General features: G+C 40.4%; 2 protein-coding genes across 4 annotated transcripts; both read right to left on the bottom strand.

The window, feature by feature from the left end:
• Nucleotides 1-702: 702 nt before the first annotated feature.
• On the bottom strand, nucleotides 703-19253 carry kdm4ab (lysine (K)-specific demethylase 4A, genome duplicate b). Of its 3 annotated transcripts, none has more exons than XM_020109749.2 (23): nucleotides 19088-19253; nucleotides 17658-17819; nucleotides 17190-17365; nucleotides 16722-16836; nucleotides 16370-16563; nucleotides 15654-15703; nucleotides 15437-15540; nucleotides 15191-15328; nucleotides 14865-15085; nucleotides 13710-13876; nucleotides 12797-13458; nucleotides 12340-12447; nucleotides 12019-12148; nucleotides 10956-11131; nucleotides 10533-10746; nucleotides 10243-10322; nucleotides 7894-7949; nucleotides 6226-6334; nucleotides 5162-5353; nucleotides 3357-3527; nucleotides 3092-3211; nucleotides 2877-2969; nucleotides 703-2318 (listed from the first exon to the last, which is right to left on the bottom strand). In XM_020109749.2, the coding sequence occupies exons 2-23, from the start codon at nucleotides 17805-17807 to the stop codon at nucleotides 2181-2183; spliced, it is 3564 nt and encodes a 1187-aa protein (XP_019965308.1). In that variant the 5' UTR covers nucleotides 17808-17819; nucleotides 19088-19253; the 3' UTR covers nucleotides 703-2180. The 3 variants fall into 3 exon arrangements, with proteins under 3 accessions (XP_019965308.1, XP_019965317.1, XP_069368013.1); XM_020109758.2 differs by lacking the exon at nucleotides 19088-19253 and adding an exon at nucleotides 18611-18954; XM_069511912.1 differs by lacking the exon at nucleotides 12340-12447.
• A 978-nt stretch (nucleotides 19254-20231) lies between these two features.
• LOC109637894 (protein ABHD8-like) lies at nucleotides 20232-27030 on the bottom strand. The gene is made up of 5 exons (XM_020100560.2): nucleotides 26641-27030; nucleotides 23244-24069; nucleotides 22980-23150; nucleotides 22637-22853; nucleotides 20232-22531 (listed from the first exon to the last, which is right to left on the bottom strand). Exons 2-5 carry the CDS (start codon nucleotides 24059-24061, stop codon nucleotides 22319-22321), a joined length of 1419 nt encoding a protein of 472 aa, XP_019956119.1. The 5' UTR covers nucleotides 24062-24069; nucleotides 26641-27030; the 3' UTR covers nucleotides 20232-22318.
• Between the last annotated feature and the right edge of the window lie 710 nt (nucleotides 27031-27740).

Below are 27740 nucleotides of genomic sequence, written 5' to 3'. Positions count from 1 at the left end.
ATCTGAAGTCAACTCAGGAATTAGTTCTGAAGCTATGATGTGTTTGTATGTGGGAGTTATCTTCAGTTGTTATATATAATAATTATTACATGAGCTCAGTTATCTCATGTGACTGGTAAAACAGAGTAGCTCTGCAATTCCACTTCTGTAAATCAGAGAAGAAAAGTTCACTCCTTGTGATAACCTTGCACAAATAACATTTTTTGTTTGTTTTTGTGTTTACTGAACTACTTCATGTGGTTTAGATGCTTGACATCCTAAGTTATGAACGGCTGTGAAGCAGTTTTTACCGGTGAACAACCACATGTGCAGAGAGTTGGTGGTTACATGCCTGATCACTATTACATTTCTCAGAAGCTTAAATGTAGTTGTAAGGCTTATTTTTGTTAAATCATGAAGAGATTAATCTGACACAGTGGACTTCACAGAGGTTGTAAAGTGTGCAGAGATGGGAAGAAACAGGAACCATCCATCTTATCAAATTCCAGCAGAGCCCCCACAAGACTACTCCTTCCTTGGCACAGCTGCAGGCCCTCTGGCTTACACATCCAACAACACCGCAAAAATAAGAGAACAGTTAAAAAATGCTGTTCTCTGATGCTGACAGAATGGTTCTAATAGAATTTCTGCCTGAATCTTGATGCTTTCATCTCCTTTTTTTTAAGTGTTTGGTAGTTGCAGAGAAAAAAAATGATACAAGGGTCTTTTCTGAGCTCAAACTTTACTCAAACAGTTGATGTTTACAAAGAGTACACGGATTTAACGCCTTGGACATAAGCCCAAATGAAACCAAATACACAACAGTCACCATGACATGGACATAGGCAGCCAGGTGTGCCCCTGCAGTCAACATCTTTTCAAAATACACTAAAGACTATTTTAAAGAAGATACAAGGGACTGGACATGAAAGAAAACTTGCATAAATGAAATCTGAAAGTCATCCTGTTACAATGGGGTTGTTTATTTGGGATCAAACTATAACCTGGTAACATTTGTCTCTAGAGCTAGAATTTATCAGAAACACACACACAGTCTAAACTCAGGAGTCCAAATGTCAAAAAATAAAACATGTCCCACAGCAGCAGGTTAGAAGTGCTTTTGCTTAAAGAGGGACTTGAGCCAGATTATTCTCACCTTTAATTCCAGTTAAGGAAAGGCGAGCCTAAAAATTTTAACAGAATCCCATCAATATAATAAATATAAATACATCTCAGGTTTTCTACAGATCGTGAAAAGGACATGACAAAAATAGCTTTGTTCTCAAATGTAATGCACTCGCATAAATAAAGTATAATAATAACAATAATTACAATAGTCTTAATAAACCTTGAGCTTTAGAAAAACCAAAGTACGCTTGACCCTTTCAAATGTAAGGCTCGGGCCACTAACACACATCTAGTTCTCTTCACAGTAGATGCACGCTGATGTTACTATGAGAAAAAAGGCTTGTGAACCACGTAAATGTAATGCATGAAGAGACTGGTACAATCTACCGATGCGTCAGCACGTGACCTGAATGTATCATTTCATTTCTTTGGGGTCAAAACAGCTGTTGCTGAATCAAATACATGAATTATATTGTTTTATTGTAGTTGGTAGTCAACAGCAGATTGGCTAAAATTGTACAGTTAGGATTTTTGTTTAATGTCCACACAAAAAAAAAAAACGAACCGACCCATGATCACACCCTTAAAGCCACATTACCAAGCACTGGAAAATGACAATAATTATGAAATTTACATGAGTCTGTAAATCAAGAGCAGAAGAAACATCATACTAGGAAAACCGTCCATTGTACACCATGTGTTGACTGCTAAATGTGGTGGTAGAGAAAAAGTAAACATCTTGCCTCAGTTAGGTAGCACAACGGTTTCCATATTTAATCATAACTTCATGGCTTCTTCCTGAGAAAAAGAAGAAAAATAAATGAAAGGGAAGAAGAAAATAATCTACAGAGTTCGATGGGAAACAGGGGTCTAACATACAATGCACACAAAAGTCATCTAAAGTCCCAGCCGTAGTTTATAACCTATGTAGCCTGACAGGCTGTGGAAGAGGAGGATGAGGATGGGGTGGTCGTTCCTATCAGCAATGAAGACTTGCAGCTGTCTGTGGTGAGTTGATGAGGTGGAAGCGAAGGAGTGATGGTGATGGAGAGCAGGAGGTGAGGGAAATGCCATTACTCCATGATGGCTCGGTAAATGACGGGCTCGACGTAGTCCCCTCTGTATCGAGAGTTGATGACCCGTTGCCTTTTGGAGTTTTGCTTGACGTTGCTTTGTGAGAAGAGCTCAAAACGCATGTCTGACGCCACGGACTGAGGAACAAACAACAGGTGGAGAAAATCAGCCCTTATTTTTGTTACAGATCTCAATCATATAATGATCTTATTTAACCCAATAAGACCTGAGGCATGAAATAAAGAATGACTGAATAGTACGACATTAAAAAAACTTGAATTTCTCAGTCTCAGATAGACCTGTAATTAAAAAAACATTTGATAGATAAAACATTTCATTGTAAAATCATTGTAGTTTCCCTGCAAAATCTCTGAGATCTCGTCCTTTCCTTCCTCCTAAAACATGTCTCCTACATGTGTCTGAATCTTCTCCATCGTTACCTTGTTTTCATCAATGAAGCACCCCTTCAATCTGTTTCAATATAGCCTTTACCGAGAGCAATTCAGCAAGTCACAATACATTCCATTTGTCACATCTTTAAACAATGACAAAAAAACACATATTTAATCTGGCTCTCAAGGTAGAAGTATGCAACCATCGCACCCGTTCTTAAAAAGGTATATACATGCACAAGTTGCATCAGGTCTAAATGGGTTAAAATTTCTGAACTTGCAAAAAATGAGATTTTAATTTACCATTCGTGACTTGACTCGTTTAGGCAGATCCTCATCCAAAGAGTAGATGTCCTCTCGCTTGACAGAGATTTGTGACCCATCCTCAAACTCTACCTGAATGTACACAAATGTACAAACATGTGCAAGTTAATTCATTGATATACAAAAGATGAAGAGTAAGAGTAAGCCTGTTAGATACACTATGTGCATGTCAGAGACTCAGAAGGAGAGTATACCAGGTACATAGGGATGGAGTGTGATGCTACAAATTTGGCTCCATATATCAGCCCATCTGTCCATCGCACTTGAACAGCATCACCTTCGTCGGGTGGACCGAGACGGACGCAGTCACGGTTCTGCAAACACATCACAGCAAGCGGTGAACTCAGGCTGTACATTAGATACGGAAAATGATCTGAGAGGAAACTCTAGCTGCTCTGTCACTTTACTTTATCTGTGAGCAACTACCCTCAGCTACAAAAAAAGGTAATTTTTATTAACCTCGATGTCCTCAGGGAAAAGGTTATCACTATAAGACCCGTCATCAAAGACAACCTCATAGAAGGAGGCTGTGGTCAGTTCCACCACGTCACTGTGGTAGTAACGCCCGTTTCTGTATTTACAGATCACCTTCTGTCCCACTGCCAACTCCCTCATGGATGCCTTGTTGCGCTAAAGGACAGAAACAGAGTGTTAGTATGAAATGTTTATGACGGCTTTATGTCACAGGAAAGACAAGAGTGTTTTAAAAGCAATAAACCGCACAGGTCTACAAAGATTAGATTACTATAGTGGCTAAAACAATATTTAGTCAGTTGTTTGTATATGGAAATATGCTCCTCTCTCTGCTTCATGGAACAAAACACACTTGAGTTTATCTAATAGGAGCATCCAAAGTTCTGCATTTATATATATATATATATATATATACATATATACACACAGAGTAAGACTCTCTGCACCACTTTCAGAGCTGAAAATCCCCAACTATTACTGTTCTGCACAGCTGACGAATCCAGCATTATACAAAGAGATCTTCACTCCGTGCATTTATCAATCTTATGAAGTGAAAAATATAATTTGTATTTAATCTAAAGTACGTTTTCCAAATGGAAAAATCACAATGATGGCACAGTTCAAGATGCAATTACAATGTCAATAATTGAGCAATCTAAGTAGTAACTAAGTTTTACAATCCTTTCATGACAAAGAAAACCTCTCATAGATTTAGTGTCTGGAATCAGGTCCTTGGAACACAAAGATTCATCCCCAGTGTTACACAACTTGGCATATGTCTGAGCTTTTTATTGTCTGGTAGTTAAACCACCTTCCTGCTGTGGAAATCACTGACAGAGTAAATTGCAGAAAGCTTTCTCTACAATGAGGATCTGAGGAATAAAAGTTGAAGCAATCAAAATTGAGCTATTTGGTGGGCAAAAGCCACATTTTTTCAAAAGTACCCAGGACTTTTAGTCACAGGAACCTTTTTCAAGGTTTCTTGGAAGAGGACATGAGGCGAATTAACCTGATGATGTATGAACGAGCAACATTTACCACAAGCTCCAGTCCACTAGCTGTCGGTAATGCAGAAAACAACAAGAATGAATTATCAAGGAACATTACAATAACAGTAAAATTGGAGATTCAAGTCGAACTGTTGGTCATGATTCACTGCTTTGAAGAATGAATGATTGAGTCAGCACAGGAAACAATACGAGCATTAATAAAAAAAAACATTCAAAATGACCAAAAGCTCTTAAAGACCCAGGTTTTTCTAAGCTATTGCTGTTATTGATCGGCTGAAATAAAATACTAAATGAGTATCTGACCAATCAAGCATCTTCAGCTATGTGATTTCTACACCAAAGGTTCCTGTACATTTGTAAAGTACTACCCTCAAGTAAGGACCTTTGGTGTATAAAAAGATTCCCCCAGAACTTAATTTAGACGCAGGTCCTGGTTCCTGTGAAGGTTTCTAGTTCCTTTGGAAATTTCCTTAAGTGGAAATGCTGCTATTTGTACTCCCAGGAGTAGACACAGAATAAACGTGGATCTACTTGGCTTTTTCCACATGTCGGTTGTCGAAACAGAGAAATTACATATGAGAACAGAGTTACTGTATTACATTACTGACTTTCGAGCTTCCCTTTCAGCTGAACATTTTATTCTGAGCTGTGCACTGAGTTCAGACACAGAGCAACAGTGTATGAGCAAATGACACAACTCATACAAAATGTTAAGTGAGTTTTTGCAACTAATAAATAACTATTGGCCTGACTGTTTTTTTGTTTTTTTTACTATGTTACCTCAGGTATGACAGGCGTTCTGTGTCTGTGGCAGGTGATGTAGACTACGAAGGGCCAGTCATCTGGGTGCATGAGGACACCAGCTGCCTGAGCGCAGGTGGGGTGAAATGCCGTGGAGCAGCGCCCGTGGGAGCACTGGACACAGCATCCCATCACTTCCCTCTTTATCCGTTTCCTGCAGTACACACACTTCTACCAGGGTGACAAAGACAAAGGCAAGAAGGGAGAATGGAGGTCAGGAGGAGGAGGTGGCAGGTTGAAATAAAAGGAAATACAGAGGAAGGAAAGGAGGAGAAAGGAAGCAAGCCCAGTGGGGAGGAGGATAAGACCAAAAAAAAGTTGTCAAGGCAGACAGACAGACGTGAACTGGAGGACAGATATCTTGGAGGGAAATTACACAACTTCCTCTTGATTGGCTCCTCACATCCTATGTACTTATTTGGAAGCAACCCACTGAGATCAAGACCTACAACAATGGAAACAAGGCCAACTATTGTGAGCCAGGTCCTTCACAATTTCCAGTTTAATGTATGTGATTCACACACAGACAGAATGCCGGTGCATACATGTCTTGTCAGCCTTTCACATTGTTTACATCTAAACACTTGAGTCAGCGACATCCAGGAGCCAAAACGAGAAGTGGAACTGTAGGGACAGCCAACTGACTCAAACCCAATTTCACTATGGAGAAGTGTGTGTCCGCAGTGAGAACCAGATACTCACATAGTACAGCCTTGTTTACAGAATCTCATTGGTATATGGGTCAGAAGTGCTTGGGAGCGGAAAAATAAAACTGATTCATCATGCCAAAAGAAAAAGCAGCAATTAAATAAATGATAAGAGTGGAATGCAACAAAAACAAGTAAATAGGATTGGTTGTAACCACATTAAATCAATGTGGTATTTACTGATATTCAATAAATGTATCAAAGAACTTTTAAATTGGGGAGAAACAGACAAAAAAGGAAGGTCACAGTTTAAAAAAATCCCCAGGAAAAACCCCATGTGTAAACCGATTAACATCATATCAAATATACAACTCTGAGGAGTATGAGGAGTCTTACCAGTCTGAACCTTGGCAGTGGTATGGCAGAGAGGTCGATGGGGCTCCTCTCAGTGATGTTGACAAAACAAGCTTCCAGCACAGTGATGGCACAAAGCACATGAACCCACCTGTGAAAAGACAGGCATGAAGTCATTTCAGGACAAATAGTTCAACGTCCAGGGCAAAATGTTTCTGCAAATGTTTAAGCAGATACTCAACAGTGTGGTAATTTTTAAACAACTAAGTGTTTTCGTGCAGCCTCTTGTACTGCTGGGAAACAGAGAGTCAAGGTTCAGAACTATTATCTTGTTCAGCATCTTCTTGATCATATTTACAGAAATTGTCCCTTTGATATAAGTTCAACTCAGAGTCACATGTGACCTGAGCTTTTTATGTGCATGCGCAGCAGCACAACAAACATAAGTGTTAACTTAGTTTTGAACCTATTTGGGTACATTTGGCCACTGTGTTTAAAGAGCAGGATCTCCAGCACTTTGTTCTACATTGATGTAAACCTACTACAATAAAATTTAAAAAACTCAAAATGGAAGCTGTGTTCATTAATTAAATTCAAGTTTATTTGTTTAGTGCAAAATCGTAATACACAATGTAGTATGATTATAATATAATGTGGTATCCACTACTCAACTGTCCAAATACTTTTGGCCTTGTTTGTATAAATCGCAAGAATCCATTACTACAAGGACCACAACGGAACTTCATCAGTTATTAGACTTTATACAATATGACAAATATATATTTACAAATAAAATAATTGATACCAATTTGATTCTAAATTAAATCAGCAAAAGTGTTGAGTAAATCATGATGAAGCTTTTAACACAATTCCATCCAATCCTGTCTATGATACCCGAGAGTGAAAGAACCTTCTTGACCTTGGGAAGAGTAAAATATAAATTCAACTCCCACACTTTCAGCCTTGTCTTATTGTCTACCTCAGCACTTTTCTCAGAGACAGTTTTCTGTATGATAGATACTGTTGACTTGCATTAGATAGCCATTGTATCTCTATAATAAAAATGGGCCAATTCCATTCACTGTGAAAGACTGAGGTGTTCTTGAAAGCTTGAGAAAAAGCCTATAAATTAACCTTTAGATATCTGCGGACATTATTGTGATATAAAAAAATATAGTAAATGTTTAGTACATCTCTAAACCCATGATACAAAATGTTTCACACAAGAAGACTTCAAACGAGCAGATAATGAAAACTATTCGGCAAACACATAAAACCAATTACAACGTCACAACCAAAAGGGGAGTCCATTTTTAAAAATCTAATAAACATAAGTTGTATGAAGAGATTCAAAATAGGTTTGTGCTGATCTAATTTCCTCAGCAGCTCGTTCCATAGCTTCAAGGCTCTGATAGAGAATACTCGCATTCACCTCTAGTTTTCAGCTGCGCCTCAGGAACTATTCATAGACTTTTACGCAAAGATCAAGCTCTGATTTTTTATCGTAACAATCTGAACAATCAGACAGAGTTAACGCTGTCAAACTAAAATGAACAGAGGCCACTGGTACTACTTCTTCTAAAGGAACCGTGATCGACAAGATAGCACCACAGAAATCTTTAGTGGTGCCCTCATTTTGAAATCCTGAAAGAAATTACGGAACTAGTTCTTCTATATGGTGGTTGCACCATTACCTGCTGTATTACTTACTTGTCATTGTTGGCTCTCTGCAGAGCTCCACCTCTGAGGGAACACAAGCAGCAGTCCTACAGGAAGAAACACATATTTTCATTTCATAGCCTTTCAATGTGCCTAAGTTGTTTTGCTGTGTAGCATTATGATTGTTGTTGTTATCACTGTTAATCTGTTATCAACAATTTGGATCAAAATTGTTGTGTTTAAAGCGCTTTATAAATAAAGTTGAAGTTCTTGTAACCCTATTTCAGCTGTGTGCAGCGCCTCACATTCCCTTCAAACAGAGTGTGAAATGCCGACAGTAAGTGAACCACAGAGTGACACCCAGTAAATAGTTAGCGGGCTCAGTAAGAACACCAGTGAGTGAAGTGAAAAGAAGAAGTCTGAAAATAGCCACTTTGCCTTTATATCAGCAACAGTTCACTTCACTTAAGTGCTGCCGTTGATTGACCACAGCATTTAAACTTGCCACAGTACAAGGCTCGCATGACTTTATCTACACACTGACACAAAACACTAAAGAAAATGTTGTAAAGTAAATCAGGAAACCCTAAAAATAAAGTCAACCGACTCAGTAATGAATGGCCAGAATCAGAGAGGGGGTTTGATAAAGATGTGCTAAACACTGATGAAGCTCTTAAACACAGTTCACATAAATGTTGCTGAAGCTCCTCTTAGAAAAAAATTGATGTCCAATAATCTATAAAATAAACAACAAACATCCTTAACACATATTTATCACCTTTCAGCTCATAGACAAAAAAACCAAAACAGCAGGAGTCCTTTGAGGCATGACTATGAAGTGTGCAGTGGAACACTGCCCACTGGTGGTCAGGTGTCAATACTTGGCCACATTCCCAGAATGTTTGTCTATTGTTCAGAGCAGACAGGAATGCTAAGGGCAAAGGAAATTTCAAAGATACATTTTACAAACAAGGTTTGGAAAAACAAATCCCTTCAAACGACACACAAAGGAATGAACAACAGCAGCCTCAGAACAAAGGAGGTAGAGAGCCAAGTTTCCGACATGAGACCCAGAAATCTGAGGTATATAGGTGTTCCTTCAACATGAATACCTAAATGACACTTCATGTGCCACCATGTGATTTTCATTTTCAAGGGATGGCTCACCCATAATAGAAAATTCACTACTATATCGATGGAGGGGTGGGTGAAGCAAAGACTTTTGGAGTTTCATGGGTAAACAGCATTGCAGCCAAATCCAACACTATTGAAGTAAATGGTGACCAATTCTTCGGACGCAACAAAGACAGTCATTCAAATTCAACTTGTTTTTAGCCTAAATGTTCGCTTTTATCCGTCTCCAGAGCTGCAGTCACACATGGATAACATAGAGACATTTGAGGCTAAAAACATGATGTTAGTGTACTTGTTTCAAGTTGAACTTGAATTTCAGGGCTTCTGGACATTTGGGTGACACCACAGCTTTGTTTGGTGGGGGAAATAGTTCACTCAAATTTTAATTTTTGAGTGAACTATCTTTTAAGCTTTTTAAGACCAACTTTGTTTAAAGCTCCAGTGTGTAAGATTAAGGTGAAAGGGATCTATTGGCAGATATTTAATGTAGAATAATCCTCATGAAGTTTTCACTGGTTCGTTTCATCTAAATTGTATGAATTATAGTTTTCTTTACCCCAGAAAAGGCCCTTTATATTTAAATACTTTATATTTACATGGAGGGGACCCTCTCTACAGAGGCCGCCATGTTTTTTTTCCATTAGTCCAGACTGGACAAACTAAACACCTTTTGAGTTTTTATGACAATTAAAGGCTAACACAGTTTCTTTTTCATATTTAGAAGGAGACGGTGCTCAGCTGCAACATGCAATTTGAACACTAGATATCACAAACTTCTACACACTGTACCTTTAACTGTGTAATCAAAAAAACAGACCTGCAGCCCTGAGTCACAGGATGCAATTTTCTGTTAGAGCCTGAGAGAAAACTAACTGGGCCTGACTCAAACCTGATGTTTTCCCTCATTACAGTGTCAGAGAATCAGGTGAGTATTCCTGCCAACATAAACCTGTTAAACTGGAATCAAACATAATTTCAAAATTTCACACTGGTGTAGATAATGCACATCTAAGGACAGTACATTATATTCAAGGTCAAAAAAGCTTTATTTGTACTGAAATTAAAGTAAAACACTGCTGCACCAATAAGATCTCTTGGCTTTTCAAACCAATGTTCTTCTGTTTACACCTGATCTGTGTGATGCTGGACTTCCCGACAGTGGAATGGGAAAAAACAACTGTACTGTTGTATTTATCAATGTGTCTCTTCTCAATATGACAAACAGTGTAAAAAAACATGACTTGTTTGTTTGTTTAATGAACTGACCTCGGTGATGGCATCAGCCTCACAGCGAGCACACAACCAATCGTCCAGCTCTGCTTCATCACAAGACACACCATAGCAACCTGAATAGAAAGAGAAAAGTACATGTCACACACTCAGTTCTCCGGTGCTTCATTTCGCAACTTGTTATCATCACTGTTGGGCTGAATATTAATAGATCTATTTGTGTGATTTAAATTTTTTTTTTTTTTAAATATAGAGGCACGATTACAACAAGAAATAATTTCAAATAAAAGCTCAACTTTAAAAAAGATACATAAACTGGAGCTTACTGGTGTGTACACGGACACAGCACTGAGCACAGCTGACTAGCCGGCTGGTCCCGTCCTCTCCCATGTGGGGGTTCGACAGCTGTCCCTCCTCACTCTCATTCGTCTTGCCGGTTTGGGTGTTGAAACACATTTCAGGGATGAGCGGTTTGGACCACTGACAGCCACCAGGACGGTTCACTAACGTGATGCTAGAACTCCCACTACTGGACTCAGACTTAAGAGGGAAAAAGGAAACATCCAGAGGCTTGTTTATTCATTATTTCATTCATCGATATCGTAGATATGTTTTCTATTGGTGTTTTAACATGTTAATGCCAGTATTGATAAATTATGAATGAATACTGATTGAAAAGGGTGCTGATAACAATTACGATGAAACCACAGAAATAGTCTTATGAACACATTAAATGTTTTAGTTCTCACTTGATGGTGAGTGTGGAAGATTAGGCAGATGGAGCAGTAAGGGGCCAGCTGCCCCATACTCTTGTTGTACTCCCTCTCTGCCTCATGGTTATGAGGCCGACACTGCCACAGCTGGGTCAGCGGCTTCGCCCACTCCTCTTTCTCCTCTTGTTCGAACTCCACATCTTCACACATGTCTACATATGAGAGAAGAGAAAAAACAGATACCAACTATTAGAAATCATACAGAATAGAGTCAGGACTTGATATTAGAGCCAGGTCAGTTACAAATAGGGAAACCTGCAAAAAGGTGGTGACGTTAAAAAATACTTAAATAAATTCACTGGATTTAGGGGCATGGATAAAAATTTAAGAAATGCAGGTGGGCAGTGGTGGTGGACTACCTTTATTTTCTGGAGGAATAGGAAATAAATGATTGTGCAGTATTTAACATCTAAATTAGCTAATGTAACAGTCAGCCACAAGGGTTTATTTTATTGGTAAAGCCAATTACAGCACCTTTGACCCCTTAACTTCCTCTCAAATAATTGTCACCACTAACACCAAACTAGCTAGCAAGTACATTAACATGGATTGTGTAAAGACAAAAACAGCCAGTGGTGAATGAGTTCTCAATGGCTCTGTTGCTTGTAAAAAGTGCCACAAAGTATTAGCTTTGGATAGCTACAAGCTGGGCACATTGTCGCGGAGGAAACACAGGCAGCTGCAGGAGCAGAGGTGCTGCAACAATTGACAGATACTTTAACAGATACTTTTACATGAACACAACTCGGCCACTGCAGCAGGAGGACAAGGAGGCCATAACCCTTTTGATGTGAGTGTGTTTTAATCAGATGGGTGACCGAAGTCATATGTTAACTGGTCGGGGAGGGTCCAGATTTGACTTGGAGATAACGGTCAGGGTCCAGTTCAAAGCTTTGTGGGTGTAAGTTTTTAAAAATGTATCCAAGCAGGACTCAGCCTGATGTCATGATATTCATTTTTCACTAAACTAGCACTCAGAGTACTATTACATTAAATGAACTTTAGACCATAAACTAACGAGGATCAATGCTGTGCTCACCATCGTCACTGTGCACCTCTCTGATTAGAGGGTGGTGGCGAGGCAGCTTACGGAGCTCTTCCTGCTGCTGCTGCTTCTTCGCCACAGACTTGCAGTACGACTGCTCCTCTGACACCTGCTGGAGCAACAACTATCGAACAAGACACAAATTTAAAAAAGAACTATACAGTATCAAAAACAATCTACTTTAACATCAGCTGCCATGAAGTTTCCCTATTTTGAGGCATGTTGAGAGCTCTGTACTGTACGCATACATTTCCTGGGAATCACTAGGTCCAATCATCCCTTTTGAGAACTTGATCACAGCAGACAGCTACTTACGTGATAATTCTGAGCGACAACCTTCGTCTCTTTGTAATCTGGTTTCTGGAGAGGAATGGTGTCTCTCAGGATGGTAATGCCACTATCAGCAAGCGGGCTTTGGTTATTCTGTAGTTTGAACAGCATTATTAACATTGAAACTTTGTGGTACATTGCAGAAAATAACTTTTTTCTGCCACCACCAGAGAAATCATCAAAAATAATTTTGTTAGTAGTACACTGAGCTGGAAGAAATTAGTATGCAAACACCATGCAAGGAAATTGCATCAGTACAGAGCCTTCAAAACGTGTTGCTGTATTTTCCCTGAATACAGACATACATGTGTATTACAAAGCAAACAGAGGTCGAACTGCCAACAATGCATGCACATGATCTGTGTTAAAACATGAATATGTCACTCATGCACAGATTCGGTCACAACTTCCTTGTGTCTATAACAGTAATATGAACACTGACCTTTCGCTTGTTGTTCTTGGGAGCTTTTTTCCCCATGTAGCTCAACTCTTGTTGTTGTGGTTGTACCTGAGGTGAAGTAGACTCAGGCTCAACTTCAGGCTCCTCCACTTCAGGCTGAGCCTCAATGGATGTTGACATTTTGGGTTTGTCCTCTTTCTGGTCCTGCTTCTCAGGACTCTGCACCTCTGATTCAGTCTGTGCCATTTTTATAATAATGAATTTAGATTCCTGCTGTTGGTCTGCGGTTTCACAGCTCAGGTCCTGAAATGAAGACTGCACCTGTGTGTAGGATTTGTGCTGGAGATGACGGGGCTGATGCTCTCTGGCATAGCTATGCACCTGGAGCTGTGTTTGAGGTTGTCGGTGCTTTTCTAAAGTGTAGCTGTGCACCTGGAGAGTGTCTTTTGGACTCAAAGTCCTGTGGAAGAGCAGGCTGGCGACCCCCATTTTGCGAGCAGGCTGTGCTGAAGCTTCTCTCCATTCAGGAGATGCTGAAAGAGATAGATGTCCATTTCTGGTGTGGGACTGAGCGGAGATGGCAGGTGCTCGAGTCTTGGTGTAATGAGGCGGACGGCCTCCATTACTGTTACTTTGGGTCAAGGCTCTGTGAAACGGATCCATTAAAGTGAGCTTGGTCGGCGTGACAACCAATTTTGGTGGACCTGTAAATTATAGAGTCAGAAGTCTGTTAATGAAGTCAGGATAAAAGATGAAAGATGAATTTCTTTCTCCCCACAGCAAAGCAGTGTCTGAAACTTGTTAGGAGACTTATAGCCGATACATTTACACTCAAAATTTGGATAATCAAAATAAAATAGTACATCACTAAATCTAGAGTTTTATGTTTATTAAATAGGAGTGAATATTATATCCTTAATATAATGTTGATACCCTATAGGAAACTAGTAAGTACCTTTATTTCTCCTGCCATCTTGTGGTATGGTGCGTGGAGGTATGAGGCTTAGCCTTGGACGCTTTCCATACTGCTCCTCATCTTCCTCATCTTCATCCTTGGGAGCAACCTCTTTTGGAACCTCAAGACACACCCTGTGTCTCTTGGTCTCTATCCTCTGTGTCATGCTGAAGACAGACCAGGTGGAGACATGTCAGACCTAGAATTGTTCTTGTTAAATGTGCTTTTACACTTACCTGGTCTGTTAAGGTTTTTGCCTTTATTTTTTAACAGCATATAACATCAGATACTGGAATAGTACAGTGGAGATCTATTATAGATACCACTTAAAACAAAAATATAACACTAAAACACCAAGATGTATTCCCTTTACAGAATATAGAATAAAATGCACCTTACTGAAACAATAAAATTGACAATGGAAAAGAAATTGTAATGACACATTACAAAACATGTGATGTTGGCACATATTCAGCTACCAACTATGCTGTGTCTGCTTTTTAATTGAATTAGATCCACCTAGCAGCCATTTAAGGATCAACAATATTAAATTAAATTGCCCTCCCTGGTTCTATAACCTTGAGTCCAGCAGGTGGGCGTCGTCGTCCAGTGGCAACATGGTGACTACAACATGTGGTTTACCATCTGTTGAAATTACAGTAGGTAAACCACCTTTCAACACCTGGAATCATGAAAATCCCAAACAATTCCATCCAGATGATGCTGGCACTGGTGGAAGGGCTGAGAAATGTTTTATTCAAAACATATATAGAAAGGATCTTGTTGACATGTGACGTTGTGAGGTCTCAAAGACTACTTGACGAGTTGTTATTGCCATCTGCTGGAATTCAAAGAAACTGAAACTGGCTATGTTTTCCTCAGATAAAGCTCTGGTGGACACACATAATATTTGAGGTTCCGCCCTTAAATATAAAAAACAATTAAAGTCACTGTCAAAAACAGAATTCTTGTGTTTTGTCCAAATAATTTAATAATTATTTAAACTGTTTAGGTTGCATTAGGCTGACACACCCACAAGTATACCCAACCAGGAGAACTGAATCTCCTGAAGCATTTAACACATTTCACTGTATAACCCATTAAAAGGAGAACATTTATAAAGAAGGACACTCTTTTCTGCTGCAAGTGACTCACCTCTTCCGCTCTCCATCCTCTCCACAGTTCTCCACTGAGCAACTGTTGCTGGGATTGTCACTGTAAGAGTCCCCCAGGAATTCCTTAGCCTCCGGGGTGGGCCGTGAGTGGTCGATGGGGACAACATTTCGCCCTGCCAGCCACTGTTCATAACGATCCGGCTGGAACTTCTTCACAAATACGTCCATGGAAATTTTCACCATGTCCTTACGGCAGGAGCACTACAGATTCAAATGATGTAAATTGAATCTTAAAAACACATATTCCATTTTTACTTGAAAGATAACAAGTGTGAGTTTCTTATGCTGCCATTTGGAAGCTCTCACCAAAACTGCTTGTTTGCCATATTCAATCCATCTCTCTGTGGCAAAGTTGGTGGATTCAGCGCAGTTGAAGCCGTGGTTGAAACCAGCATGATAGGCGTAGGGGAAAGTAACCATGAACTCTCCAGCCTCCTGAGTAATCTGAGGATTAAGTAATAGAACACTTACTATGGTTTTGGCTTTTGCTATAGATATCATAAGGTCAAGATTCCCATTGGAAATGCAAACCAACAGATTCTCTTCACTTACCTTTTCAAACGGAATGCCATATTTCTTCAGGATAGAAGGTGAGAGGAGAGTCATCTTGTGCCTCAGAAAGGCCTCACAATTCTGGGCACTACCAGGAAAGAAGCCTAAAAGAACAATGAGCAGAAGGATATTAAACTGACATTGGATCACTTTGAGGCCGTACAGTTAAAGTTTTATACTGTAAACACAAACAGAAAATATTCCACTGCTCTCCTACCTTGAGCCAGACGCTCCAATCTTTTCCCATGCTCTGGAGGCACACAGTACCTGAAGACAGTCAAATTGAGTTCTCATTCACAATAAATTGAGAATACAACATAGATATCATCCACTACAACACTGTTTATATGACAGAAGGTGGGTTTGTGGTTAACCTAAAGTAGCTGATTGACTAACTGCTTGGTCTACTCATTACATGTTATGTCAGGCCAATAAATAAAGTACATTTCCATCCAAGACTTTAGCTCTTTTAATGACGCTGGAGCAGTTGCTGGTCTGGTTTAGAGAAATTCAAACTTAACATCAGCAAACTGTTCAACTCAACATGTGGATTGATTGGCTAATGTGTTGTATTGATGTTCCAATAACCACTGGAAAAGGAGTCAGGGCCAAAGTTTTAATTTCTTTTTAAAACCAAAGCATTCTGGGACAGGATCCCCTGCTGCTTTAATGATGCACTGTCATTGACATGAAACAGGAAGCATGTCGTCTGGTTGTGAAAGGGTCTTTACTAATGTAAATGACACATTTCCATGTGGAAGAGAAGGTTTAGTTTAAAACAAAAGCAGTCAACCTGTACTGCAATGCTACAGGTTTCAAGCAGAGGCAGCAACAACTTGGGCCTGAGGAATGTTAGAATTCTATAAGCATGTGTGAAATATTTAAATTTTTCCTCCTGAATCTTATCAAGTATAGAAAATGTTCTATTTTTACCATGATTTGGGCTCTCCAAAGTGCAAGTAGTTAATACTGTAGAGGTCCATGTCCTCAGTGTGCCATGCAAAGGTGGTCTTCCACATGCCAAAATACAAGTAAGGTGTATTAACACCCTCAATAGTGATGCCACTCTCATGTTCTACAGTATCCAAGATGGTGTCCAGGTGGCAAATGTTCCACTCTTTGACATCCTGCAGAAAGACAACAATAATACCTGATCAACACATGAGAAAAACTAGTATTCTTGGTAACATAATCAGTGCCCTAGGTTTATCAGGTCAACACAGAAAACCCATCACTACTGATCAATATTCAATACAGCAAGAACTCCCAAAGTATGGCAACTCACAGGGTCATAGAGGCTTCCATTAACATCTGCTCCATAGATTGGAGGATTAAATGTCACATTCTTCCAGTACTTCCTTTCCAGCTCCTCAAAGTCATCATAATGTGGACTACAGAACCTGGAAAAGGAATTAGCAACAGTTAATTAGTCACAACACCATGAATGCACGTCTACTATCAGAACATGTAGAAAACAGTTGAGAGTTTTCAACTGCAGATAAAATTGATATTATGGCAACAATGTAGTTTACTGGGAAAAGACAGTTAACTGAGTAAAAGATGACCTGATTCCCAAAAGGCATAAATGTAAAAAAATATTTATCCTATATTTGTATAATTTTATTTTCATCTTCTAAAGTTAAAAAACAAGGGCAAACATGTCATGCCACTGAATATAAAAATTAATATTAATATTATATTTAAAATAAATTAAAAGTTTTTATTAAAATAATTAACATTTTCTGCTTCTCACTTGTCACTGTTGGCAATCTTGCGGAACTCTCTGACGGTCATGGACTTCTTCTGAATGTTGTACTGAGTGAAAAGGCCCGACTGGCCTGTCACCACCTGCTGGATGGGTGCAGGTATCACCAGATCATCTATGTTATCATAAGATTGTCGAGGTTTCCATTCCTTTGGTGGGACAATCTTTTGGGAGGAAAGTAAACAGTGGATTACTCTGTTTTCTTAACACTATCTGAAGATCATCCACCGGCACACCTTTGGAGGAATACATTTCAATGACAAGTACTGGAATACAAGCAGGTGTTTACATGTTCATGAAATATAGTGTTAAATAAATAAATCCTTAAACAGATGATACTGATATTTGTGCTATTCTTAGTTTTAAATTTCCTCTTCACTTTTTGTACAACACATACAATCCTATTACCTCCACAATGGCTGTGAATGTGAACACATACACTCTTTCAGTACTTACTTTAGCCAGGCCTGCTTTATGTGCTCCCTGGGACTCCATATAAGCAATGTAGCGGCTGAAGTTCTTGAATTGCTCAGCAGTAGGGTAAAAAGTCATGATCCCCTTGGAACCATGGTTTTGGGAAACTGCGTCTGACGCCATCACAAACATCAGTGGCCGAGCCTGTACATTGTAAATGGAGAAACTGTGATTTAGTGATATGCCATTGTGATTTAGCTATGTTCTGAATAAACAATTCCATCATAACTTCAGCCAGGTTACTTTTTAGTCTATTTGTTAGCAGGATTGAGCAAAAACTGCTTGACAGATATCCAAGACATTTGGTGGAGAGGTGGGACATGGTTCAGGGAAGAAGCCATTCAATTTTATTGCAGATCCAGTATTTTATTTCCTCACTTTACTTTAACTGTTTAACATTGCAAAATATGGCCTTTTGCAACAATATCCTTGATTTATCAGATAATAATTTATTATCGCTGAAAACATCAAGCATGTTTGCAGGAGTGACATATACAAGTGCTGCATCAAATAAAATCCCAAATCTGGTGAATTTAAATGCAAATATCAAAGCCAAACAACTTCATTAACTGTACCGTAGAATTGGACCTGCACCTCTGTGGCTTGATTAAATACTGAAAACTAATTCTGTGCGCCAGTAGTGAGTTACATGTTGGTGTGGGTGTCCTCAGTATAGCGGGGGGACGGGCTGGCCTGCACGGGGCAGCGAGAAGCTTTAACCGGCTCTGATTGGTTAAACCTGCGGCTCTTTAATTCGGCCTGAATCGCAGAAGCTAACATTAGCTCCTCTGCTACAGAAACATGAGCTACTTCTGGTAGCGAATATGCTCTGACACACAGCACATCATTAGCTACCCTGTTAGCATAGCAACAGTGTTAAAATCCCATTTAGTTGTAGTTACGAACAGGACATTACAAATCAACGTGTAAATCACCACCGTGTGTCTGTCAACGTGTCTTCACGACGTCTCAAAGAAGAAGAACAGCAACAGCTAGCGTTAGCTCGCTAGTTAACGTTAAAATCAGGACGGGGTGCGACTATTTCCTGCGTTACATATCCCACAGTAGCTTGGTTACGTGCTACCCAACTCATTCGCTCAGTGAGCTGTTCGCAAACTTGGACAGAAACAGCAACAACGTCCTCGTGAAGCCACTTTATCAGTGACACGTCCACAGCTGAATTATCAATAATCGCTCAGTTCGACAGCTGTTGGGTTTGATAGAAGATACAAACAGTGAAACCACCATTCGCCAAGTCAACCGAGACTGTCCCAGGAAATAGACTCCGCCCGACCCCATCCACCGACATTAGCCGTAGAGCAGTTCCGGGCTACTTTAGCCACTGGGTTAGCATTGTGAGTTGAGAAGCAGTGCGGGGCGGCCGTGACATAACTCGACGTGCGGACACTCACCACCTGCTCTGGGTTGATTCGGAAGATGTCCCTGGCGGTGTTAACGCCTCGCGGTCAGTGGAAACAGCAGAAGTGAGGAGAGGGGACAGAAGACAGCTCGCTAACCCAGCCCCCTGAGAGGATCCTCCATTAGCACGTCTACGCAAGCACACGCTTCTCGGATCTTGTTTACCACAACACGCATGGGACACGCTCAGCCAATCACAGCGCGGCTCTCATGGCCCCACAGTTCAAATCAAATTTTTTTGTAATGAATGAAAATGTCGAATTAATTAACCGAATTAATACATGTCAACTATTTTCTATGAACATTTAGAATAGACAATATTTAAAAAAGAAAGAGAAATATAATAAATACAAGAAAGTGAGCATGTAGTGACCATTTGAGGTAAAAATGTAGTAGCATTGCATACAAACAAGAAAAATGTGTACATAAGGCTGACAGAAGATGGAGAGAGGATGCTTCTCCTGCCATGGATTCTCTGTGTCTGTCTGTCACGAGATCATTTTTCAGTGGGTGTGAAGCATCTTTAACTATTATATTTCAGAATAGATATTTTGTTGTTTAATATGATCAGATTAATATGTGACTGTTCTCAATCAGCACTAGATTATTTATGTTCAATATTAAATATTATTTTTAATTACAAACGATGTTCACATAGATTTATTTGAGAATTGGTGAAATTACAGTAGATGGTATAATGATAAACAAGGTGATGTATTTATTCTTTAAAAACCATTAGGAAAGATAAAGTGATAAGATTAATGTTAATGTAACCCGCATCTGTCCTAAGACCTTGTGCTTCCCCCTGCGGTCCCTGTATAATAATCACAAGTAATCTTGTCTAACTTTTTCTCCAAAGGTGCCTGTATTTTGTGTGTGTGATATGAATTATGTATGATTAGGTAAAGTTTAGGCATGAGTAAAGTCAGGGATTAGGTTTTGCTAAGTTTCTCTACAATGAATGGAAGCCAATGCTGTATCCTAACAAGTTTAGCAGTGCAAACATATGTTTGTGTGTTTAGTGTAAATGCATGAGTGTATTATATTTTATTTGGAATGGAATTATTATAATGCTGTTAGTGACTGAAGAAAAACAGGCCATACTATTGCAAACAAACAAGCAAGCAAAACCAGCTGTAGACTGTGAACATCTGTTTTATTTCATGCCAGGAATGGCACATTCATACACTGACTCCAACTGTTTTCACAGGATATATAATGTTATATGCATCTATACACAGGTAGTGCATATAATATGATCCCCATGAATAAATGCAACAACAACATTAGCACATTTTAACGACAAAAAGATATAGCACATATGAGCACAGACAATTTGTATATGCACACTTTTAGCATAAGAGGAAGTAGATGTGCACCCTGTAGTCCATACAGTTTTACTGACCAATCACACCAAAGGGAACGTACAGTACGCATCAGCAGCATTTGTTGGTTTCTGTAGAGAATATATAACATTTTAGAAGTGTCAGCGCGGGGCCAGTTTATTTCCATTCTAATTCTCTTTCTTCTATTTGCATAGGAGCAATCATGTTGCATCCGCATTCTGTCAAAATGCATATATTACAACCAGCATGGTCACAGCAAATCTCCCTCTTTTGAAGGGGACTTTCTCCTTTGGACGATTTATATTAGATTTTTTTTAGCATCATATGACCCAGTTTCAAATCCAACACTTTGCACCATCTGCAATTCAAAACAGTATAAACTATCCAGTCAGCAGATAAACAGTCCCAGGGGAGCATAATAGACTGTGCTTTCGCTCGCACCTTACTGTCCCACTATGAGACAAAGCAACACTCATGAATGAATGTCTTTCAGTGAGCATAATTCTTTCAGTCTGACACTATTAGATAAATAGGGTGGACTGCAGAGTAATAGGAGAACACACTTGGTTTGCATTTATCAGCGTTGAGACACAACAGCATAAGCGGTCAATACAACCACAGTTTGTTATGGCAGTTGCTGTTATTTCAGAATAAAGGCTAATATAATACTTACACATTTAGAAGAACACTCATTGATTAGAGAAGAGTGCACCAGGATTTTTTTCCAATATGAGAATATACTGCAGCTGTCTGAAGCAACACTCGTACCTTTTCATACTCTGAACTCATGCAGGGCTTCAGTACTTTGTATCCTTAGGATATTTTATAGTTCTGTAGAAATGGCTGTTAGAATAAAGGAGGAGAACCAATATTAGGCAACCATGTTTGTTTACATTTGTCCAGATAAATCTCTCTGTTGAATATTACTACATTTCCATGCAACTATGAATGTATGAATTGGTTACATTGTGCTTAACATAGCCACACATATTCCTTTCTGGATTTAGATTTATTATAAGTTCAATATATGGAAAATAAAGTGCTGTTGTTTGGATGAGATTAGTCAGTTTCTCTGTGATTGTGAGTCTTCATGTTGGAGATGGTGCAGACTGCACAGTGAAATGATCTGGTCAAAAGGTCTGCAGATGAACATTTAGTTTTTGTTTCTCCTCCACGAATAATATAATTCATGTATGAATGTGGTGAAATTGTTAATTAGATTTTGCACCTATATCAGCATATTAATGTTATCATCTATGTTCTTCTCCCCTTCAGTCATTATTTGATAATAAATTACTATTTTCAACAGTTTGTGAGCCATCATTCTAGCATCTGTAATTCCTCAGTTCAATACATTTGCCAGGTTCTCACTGAAAGCAGATGTAAGATGGGCCCAATGATAAGTGAATAGCTGTTTCACAAGGGGAGAACAGAGGCTCTGCAGTACTTTACAGAGTATTTAAGATATAAGTGAGGAACTTCAGACACCATATCATGGATTTTATGCCTTATGCATCTTGTCGTAGTCAGTTCTTCACAAGAAACGTTTCATACACACATCACAAGTGGACATTGTCCTTTTGTTCTCCGGATATTGTGTCATTTTGCAAACGTGATGGAGCACAGACTTGTATCAAAAAGCAAAGCAGACACCAACTTTGTATTTGCATTTGTCCCTCTCATCTTAATTTTTGTCCCATCAGACTCTCGTTGGCACCACGCCCTAAGTCCTGCTTTATCTTGAAGCACCAGTGGCCGCCCGCATCCTTAAGATGTGGCCCTGTGTATAACAGCTCTCAGCCTGGCAGCAGCCTTAAGAACACACACCAACACGCCAAAAAAGGCCTCTTGCTTGATTGAACCAAACGTCCATGTTGGTTATTTATCCATCGACTTGTTGATTTTCAGCGTGTGGAGAGTGTCACTGGCAGCAACTGTCTTCTCTGCGTCTGTCTTGCTGCTGTCTTTCTTGGACATGTCGGGCTCCCATAGGAAAAACTCATGGAGGAGAGTGTTGACAGTGTCAGGACACTCCATCATGACCATGTGACTGCCTTCCTCAATGACTTTTAAGAATGCAAACAGGAGGATCTACAAAAATGAATGCAGATCATTACATTAGATAACACTGCAGCAGTAACAGGACATTTTGTATAAAAAATGATGATACATCAGAACAAGGGCGATGTGCTATACCTCTGCCATGCGCTGATCCTCATCCATGGGCACAAACTTGTCACACATGCCATGAACCAGAAGGATGGGAACAGTGAGTTCAGCATGGTAGACCTCATCCCCCTCTGGCCAGTACTGGCCGCTCATCATGGCTCGCAGGACGAATGGCGACACGTTGAAGGCATTGCCCTGCTTCAGTAGTTGCTTTTCTTTTGTGCCCTGACGTGCAAATCCCGCTCTAAAGGTGTAAGAGAGAAATAAAGGTTTTGTATCAAATGATATGAAATCTTAATACACATATTGTTTTGCCTGCAATGAGAGAAGTTGGTGACAATTTTCTGCACCACACCAGTGATGCTCTTACTTGAGGAAGCTCCAGGCCAGACACGGTGACAGACAGTGAAGGACGCAAGATGGCAACTGGAATATGGAGCAGAGGCTGGGCTCCAGAGCTGTGGGACCTCCTCCATTGATCATCACCACTTTATGGACTAAATCGGGATATTCATGGGCCAGGAAGGTGCAGAATGACACCCTGGAAAAGATGGAGACAGCATGTTTTTAAAAAACGACTACAAAAGTTACTGGTGGTGAAAGATTTTGAATAAAGCATCTTGCAAAGACTCACCCATATGAGTGGCCAATGAGAATGTTGCGTTTCCGAGCGTATCTCTTAAAGATGGCACGTAGATCCTCAGCCAGGGCATAAAAAGTATAAGCTGCTGCAATCTGTGGGGCTGTGCTGGCTCCGTGCCCCGCCAGATCAGGCGCAATGACCTCATAGCCCAGCCGAGAGAAGAAGTCCAGCTGGCTGCCCCAAATGTCCAGAGAGCCTCCCACGCCATGCACAAAGAACAGTGCTACATCTGATTGCGTCCCTTTGCAGCTTGAGATCACCCTATTTGAGTCTATAAACACTGTGCGCTTGGGCTTGCGACGGCGGCGGCGAGGAGGTGGAGCAGGCTTCTGTGTCCCTGGAGGTGGAGGAACCGGAGGAGGAACAGGATTGGGGTCTGGAGAGGAGGCTATTTCTTTGTAGTCTGCAAGCTCCACCTCCACAGTGCTGCATGGCTCCAGATCCCCATCCTGACACTGCAGGATCTCAGAGTGCAAAACGTCACCGAGATTCTCAATCACCAGCTGGCCGTTGCGGTAGACAGTGATCTTCCTCTTGCAGTGGACACTGCTGCCAGTGTTGCTCTCATTACACTCAGGAGAGCTGACATCGTCGCAGTTGCCGTCCGTCTTCTCTTTGACTGCAACTTGGTCTTCCGTCACCACGGGTTGACGCTCAGGGACAATGTGTCGCACTCGCAGGACTCTCCCAGGTTTCACCTCCACAAACTCAAACCCATCGGAGGGTTCTGACGACTCCAAGGGCAAGACCAGACTGTCAGCCTTCCCAGTCAGGCAGCAGAGGATCCCCTCAGTGATGCTGGTCAGCATGGCGCCCCCTGCAGAAACAACAACAAAGATAGAGCAAAGCAGATCATGAGTCAGATACTTGCTTTGAAACATAGCACACAAGCAGGATATGGAGTGTACAAGATGCATGAACATGTGTGGGTCTGGGAAGCTTGTTTCTCTACTCCTACCAGCATCATGTTTTTCAATACGTTTCAAGCATGAGTATGATAGTCCAGGTTTGCAGTGTTTGCAAAATGTCAACAGCTCACCAGGATGAAATTGGGCCCAAGCTGGATTCCTATAAGATTGGGCCCAAGCTGTTTCCTAGCAACAGTTACAATGAAACACTCTCCTTTATCCTCTGATCAGACCACACACGAGTGACGAGTGAAATGCAACACACCGAAATGCTTTCAGTTTAACAGGCTGGGAACCACTATGCAAATGCAATATACCACAATCAGTATAGGTGCAGCTAAAGCTCCACTGACACACTCACCTGGGTGACGAAGCAGCGTAGCATTCAGAGCTTCCACATTCACAAACAGAACATTGTGAAAACAACACTTGTTCCCTATATGTCAAAGAAGTCCGAGCCGGCCTTCACGTTTTCTATTAATAACCTGTCCTTTTCACGTGGTCAGAATCAGGATATATATAAATAGAAAACAACCAGTCATGTGGCATGACCGAGAACATGCCTGCATACAACAGGCAGTTTGATGGCAGTTTTCCAGGATATCACCGTTTCCAGTGGAGAGGAAACTAAAAAAAGTATTGGAAATGGTTCAGTCACAGCTAAACTGCAGTCTGTCATATTGTGTAAGTGAAGTCCTCGGTTGTAATACATACACAGGCTGGTTATCTCCAGGAAACAGAGTGGTAAGAGTCGTACAGTACGGCTTTACTGTATCTTCTTAAGCTGAGCTCAGTGTGCACCTCATCGCCTGCAGGGCTGACAGTCACATCAATGCTCATAATATCATGTTACATGTTGTGTAGATCATGCCTGTGTTCCAACTATATATGGACAAGTTGAAAGACCAAATGTAATACATTTAGCAGGTTGAACACACTGATAACTACAACTAGAGGAGATGCATTCACTTTATCACAAATACAAGGATTCCATGTTTGTGTTTGTTTAGAAGTTCTTTAGATTTCAGTCATTTGTTGACAAAAATTCAATTTATTACCATTAATCACAAAGGGGAGGGTTCATGTGTCCATGTGTCTGTGTGGATGTGCTGTTCTGTGCATGATTGTCTGAAGGTCAGTGCATCAAGGGCTCTCCAGTTACATTCTAGTGGAGCTGGGTGAACGTCAGCCGACTGTCCCCCTTTCAACATCAACATGGAGCGCTGGCACAAGAGGCACACAAGCTGCAGCCAGCTTCAGCTGTCAGTCTGATTGGAACGGCTGCATGTCTAAAGGTATCTGACTCTTTGTGAAGGTTTTTAAATGTCAGCTCAGCTGCAAGCAGAGCCCGACCAATATCTGTTGTTACATTGGCCTTTTCCTATCACAAATAATTCAGTATCTGTATATATGTTAAAAAGTATGCACCAATATGATTATTTATATCAGGCAGATAAAGATGCTTTGGCGTATTTAGAAATGTGATCATTATTTGTCCAGTAAGACGAATGATAGTATTTTGCAGGTGGACACAACAACACATCAACAAAAATGATCTCCACTACAAATGTACCATCAACCTATACCAGTCTTTATAGAGTAAGAATATCAGTAGATTCCTCCAATATCCTTTGCTCTGCATAGCTACAAGCGGTGCATGATGAGACATGGTCACTTAGTTAGAATGTCCCTGACATAGAGATAGAGATAAACCTCATTGATAGAAAACTAATTAGAGCTGTACCAAGCAGCTCTGTTTTGTTTATTAAATCATAGATTCTCCTCCTGACCTACTCTTCCACACTCTACCTCCAACCACGATTTTAATTTGGCATCGGAGATCAACAAACCCTGACATCAAACACTCTGAAGGTTACTCAGCCATGTTCAAATGTCCGTCTGCACTGCAGAATATCTGGGTTGAAGTGTCTGTCAAGTCTTTACACTAACACAAATCTGGAACACTGTGTGCTGCTCCATTTCCAAAAGCATGACTTTACGCACTGTACAGTAGGGCGCACTGTGACATAATATGCACACATTAAATAATTGCACAAAAAAAATACCATTGTGGCACACTTTCTGCTAAAAGGCCTCATGCACAGATGTCCTATGGCATGGCTGGTTGTATGAGCCTGTGACCCCAAAACATGAAACCCATAGACTGCAATAATAGGCTGCAGGTGTAAAATATTTGACATAAATCACTAAGTTTCATGTTTCATACGTAGCAAAAAATTTTTTTACAAGTCTCATATAGGTTTATGCAGGATATATTTGAAAGATTAGAAGTACAGCAGGTTTTTGTAGCTTGCCATACCTGCAACATGAATATTAGTGATAGATCGATAGCTGATGGATGGATTATTTGTGCGCTGTCACAGGACATATGCATGAAGCAACGTTGTTGTATTGATGCTGGTTGCACAATAAACACCAGCTACTTAGTCAACATAATGCAATTAAAGTCCATCCCTTACCTGCAGAATTACTGGTGACTCAGGTGGTTAGAAATTTGCTGCAGACGACTCAAGTCCAGGGCTGACGACGGCGACATGAGAGAATCGCTGCATTTGGTGCAACAATTTGTCTACACTGGAGATGCTGCTGCAAAACAGTCAAAGCTTCTTATTTGCATCATCACACTGCGATCACAGGGGTTTGCTTTGTTGGTAATAGCGCAAGCTTCCTTAAAATTGTGCCAAATGCATTTCAAGACACCCATTACGATTCAAGGAAAAACAACAACAACACACACACACACTGCGATGCTGTTCTCCCCAAGCATCCACTGCGCATCCAGGCCGGGCCCTACCCTGCTGCCCTTGTATCCGCAGCACACACAGCGGTCTCTCTCTGAGTGGCAGCGCGGAGGGCGAATAGAGGAGCAGCGTGTGCAGAGATGAGGCCAATGGCAGAGGCTCGTTTCCCTGTTGCTAAGGCTGACAGAATAGCCAACTGTGCGCGTGCGTGTGCGTGCAGTCAGAGAGAGAGTGATGGAGAAGATGAACTGATGCTCCAGCTATTTTTCTAAATGAGCTGACACATGATCATGATCAGGAATCAATGTGTAGTCCCATTTCAAATTCTGATTTTTTTTCCCTATATGATCAGAATCGGGATTTATTGCCAAGCAGGTTTACACATACAAGGAATTTGCTGTGGTGTATTTGTGCATGTATAAATATAAAAGAGAAAATAGGAAACGAAAATGAAATATAAAAAATACCATAAGCACCAGGGGAGGGATTGTGCAATATGTTGTAAACAACAAATCTCTCTCAACATGATGATCTGACACCTGGAAACATCCCTGTCAGGAGAAATGGCCTCTATTGGATGAAGATTTGCTGTTTTCCTCTGTTAACCTTGAGCTCACGTCCACCACAGTCTGGTGCGACACTGGGACAGTGACAGTGCCTGTCTCCGCACAGCTATGACAGTGACAGGGTGGGGGGCTGTGAGCAAACAGTTGTGTACTTACTGTTATTGAATAAATAACAAGTGTTTGTATGCTACTGGTTTTAAGAAAATGACTCAAAAGCCAATAAACATCTCATCCCTTCAATTTCACATTTGT

The sequence above is a fragment of the Paralichthys olivaceus genome, chromosome 16, assembly GCF_024713975.1.
Source record: "Paralichthys olivaceus isolate ysfri-2021 chromosome 16, ASM2471397v2, whole genome shotgun sequence".
Classification (NCBI taxonomy): Eukaryota; Metazoa; Chordata; class Actinopteri; order Pleuronectiformes; family Paralichthyidae; genus Paralichthys; species Paralichthys olivaceus.
Note: the sequence above shows the minus strand (reverse complement) of the source record. Positions and strands in the feature narration are given on the sequence as shown.

Excerpts from the sequence above, each read along its gene's own strand:
- LOC109637894 (XM_020100560.2), bottom strand. The coding sequence starts at position 24,061 with ATGCTGACCAGCATCACTGAGGGGATCCTCTGCTGCCTGACTGGGAAG. Across the intron at positions 22,854-22,979 it reads CTGGCCTGGAGCTTCCTCAA|AGCGGGATTTGCACGTCAGG; the intron begins GTAAGAGCATCA and ends TTACACCTTTAG. Across the intron at positions 22,532-22,636 it reads AGGATCAGCGCATGGCAGAG|ATCCTCCTGTTTGCATTCTT; the intron begins GTATAGCACATC and ends TCATTTTTGTAG.
- kdm4ab (XM_020109749.2), bottom strand. The coding sequence starts at position 17,807 with ATGTTTGTGATGGCGTCAGACGCAGTTTCCCAAAACCATGGTTCCAAG. Across the intron at positions 13,877-14,864 it reads GAGGATGGAGAGCGGAAGAG|CATGACACAGAGGATAGAGA; the intron begins GTGAGTCACTTG and ends GTCTGTCTTCAG. Across the intron at positions 2,319-2,876 it reads AACGAGTCAAGTCACGAATG|TCCGTGGCGTCAGACATGCG; the intron begins GTAAATTAAAAT and ends TTTGTTCCTCAG.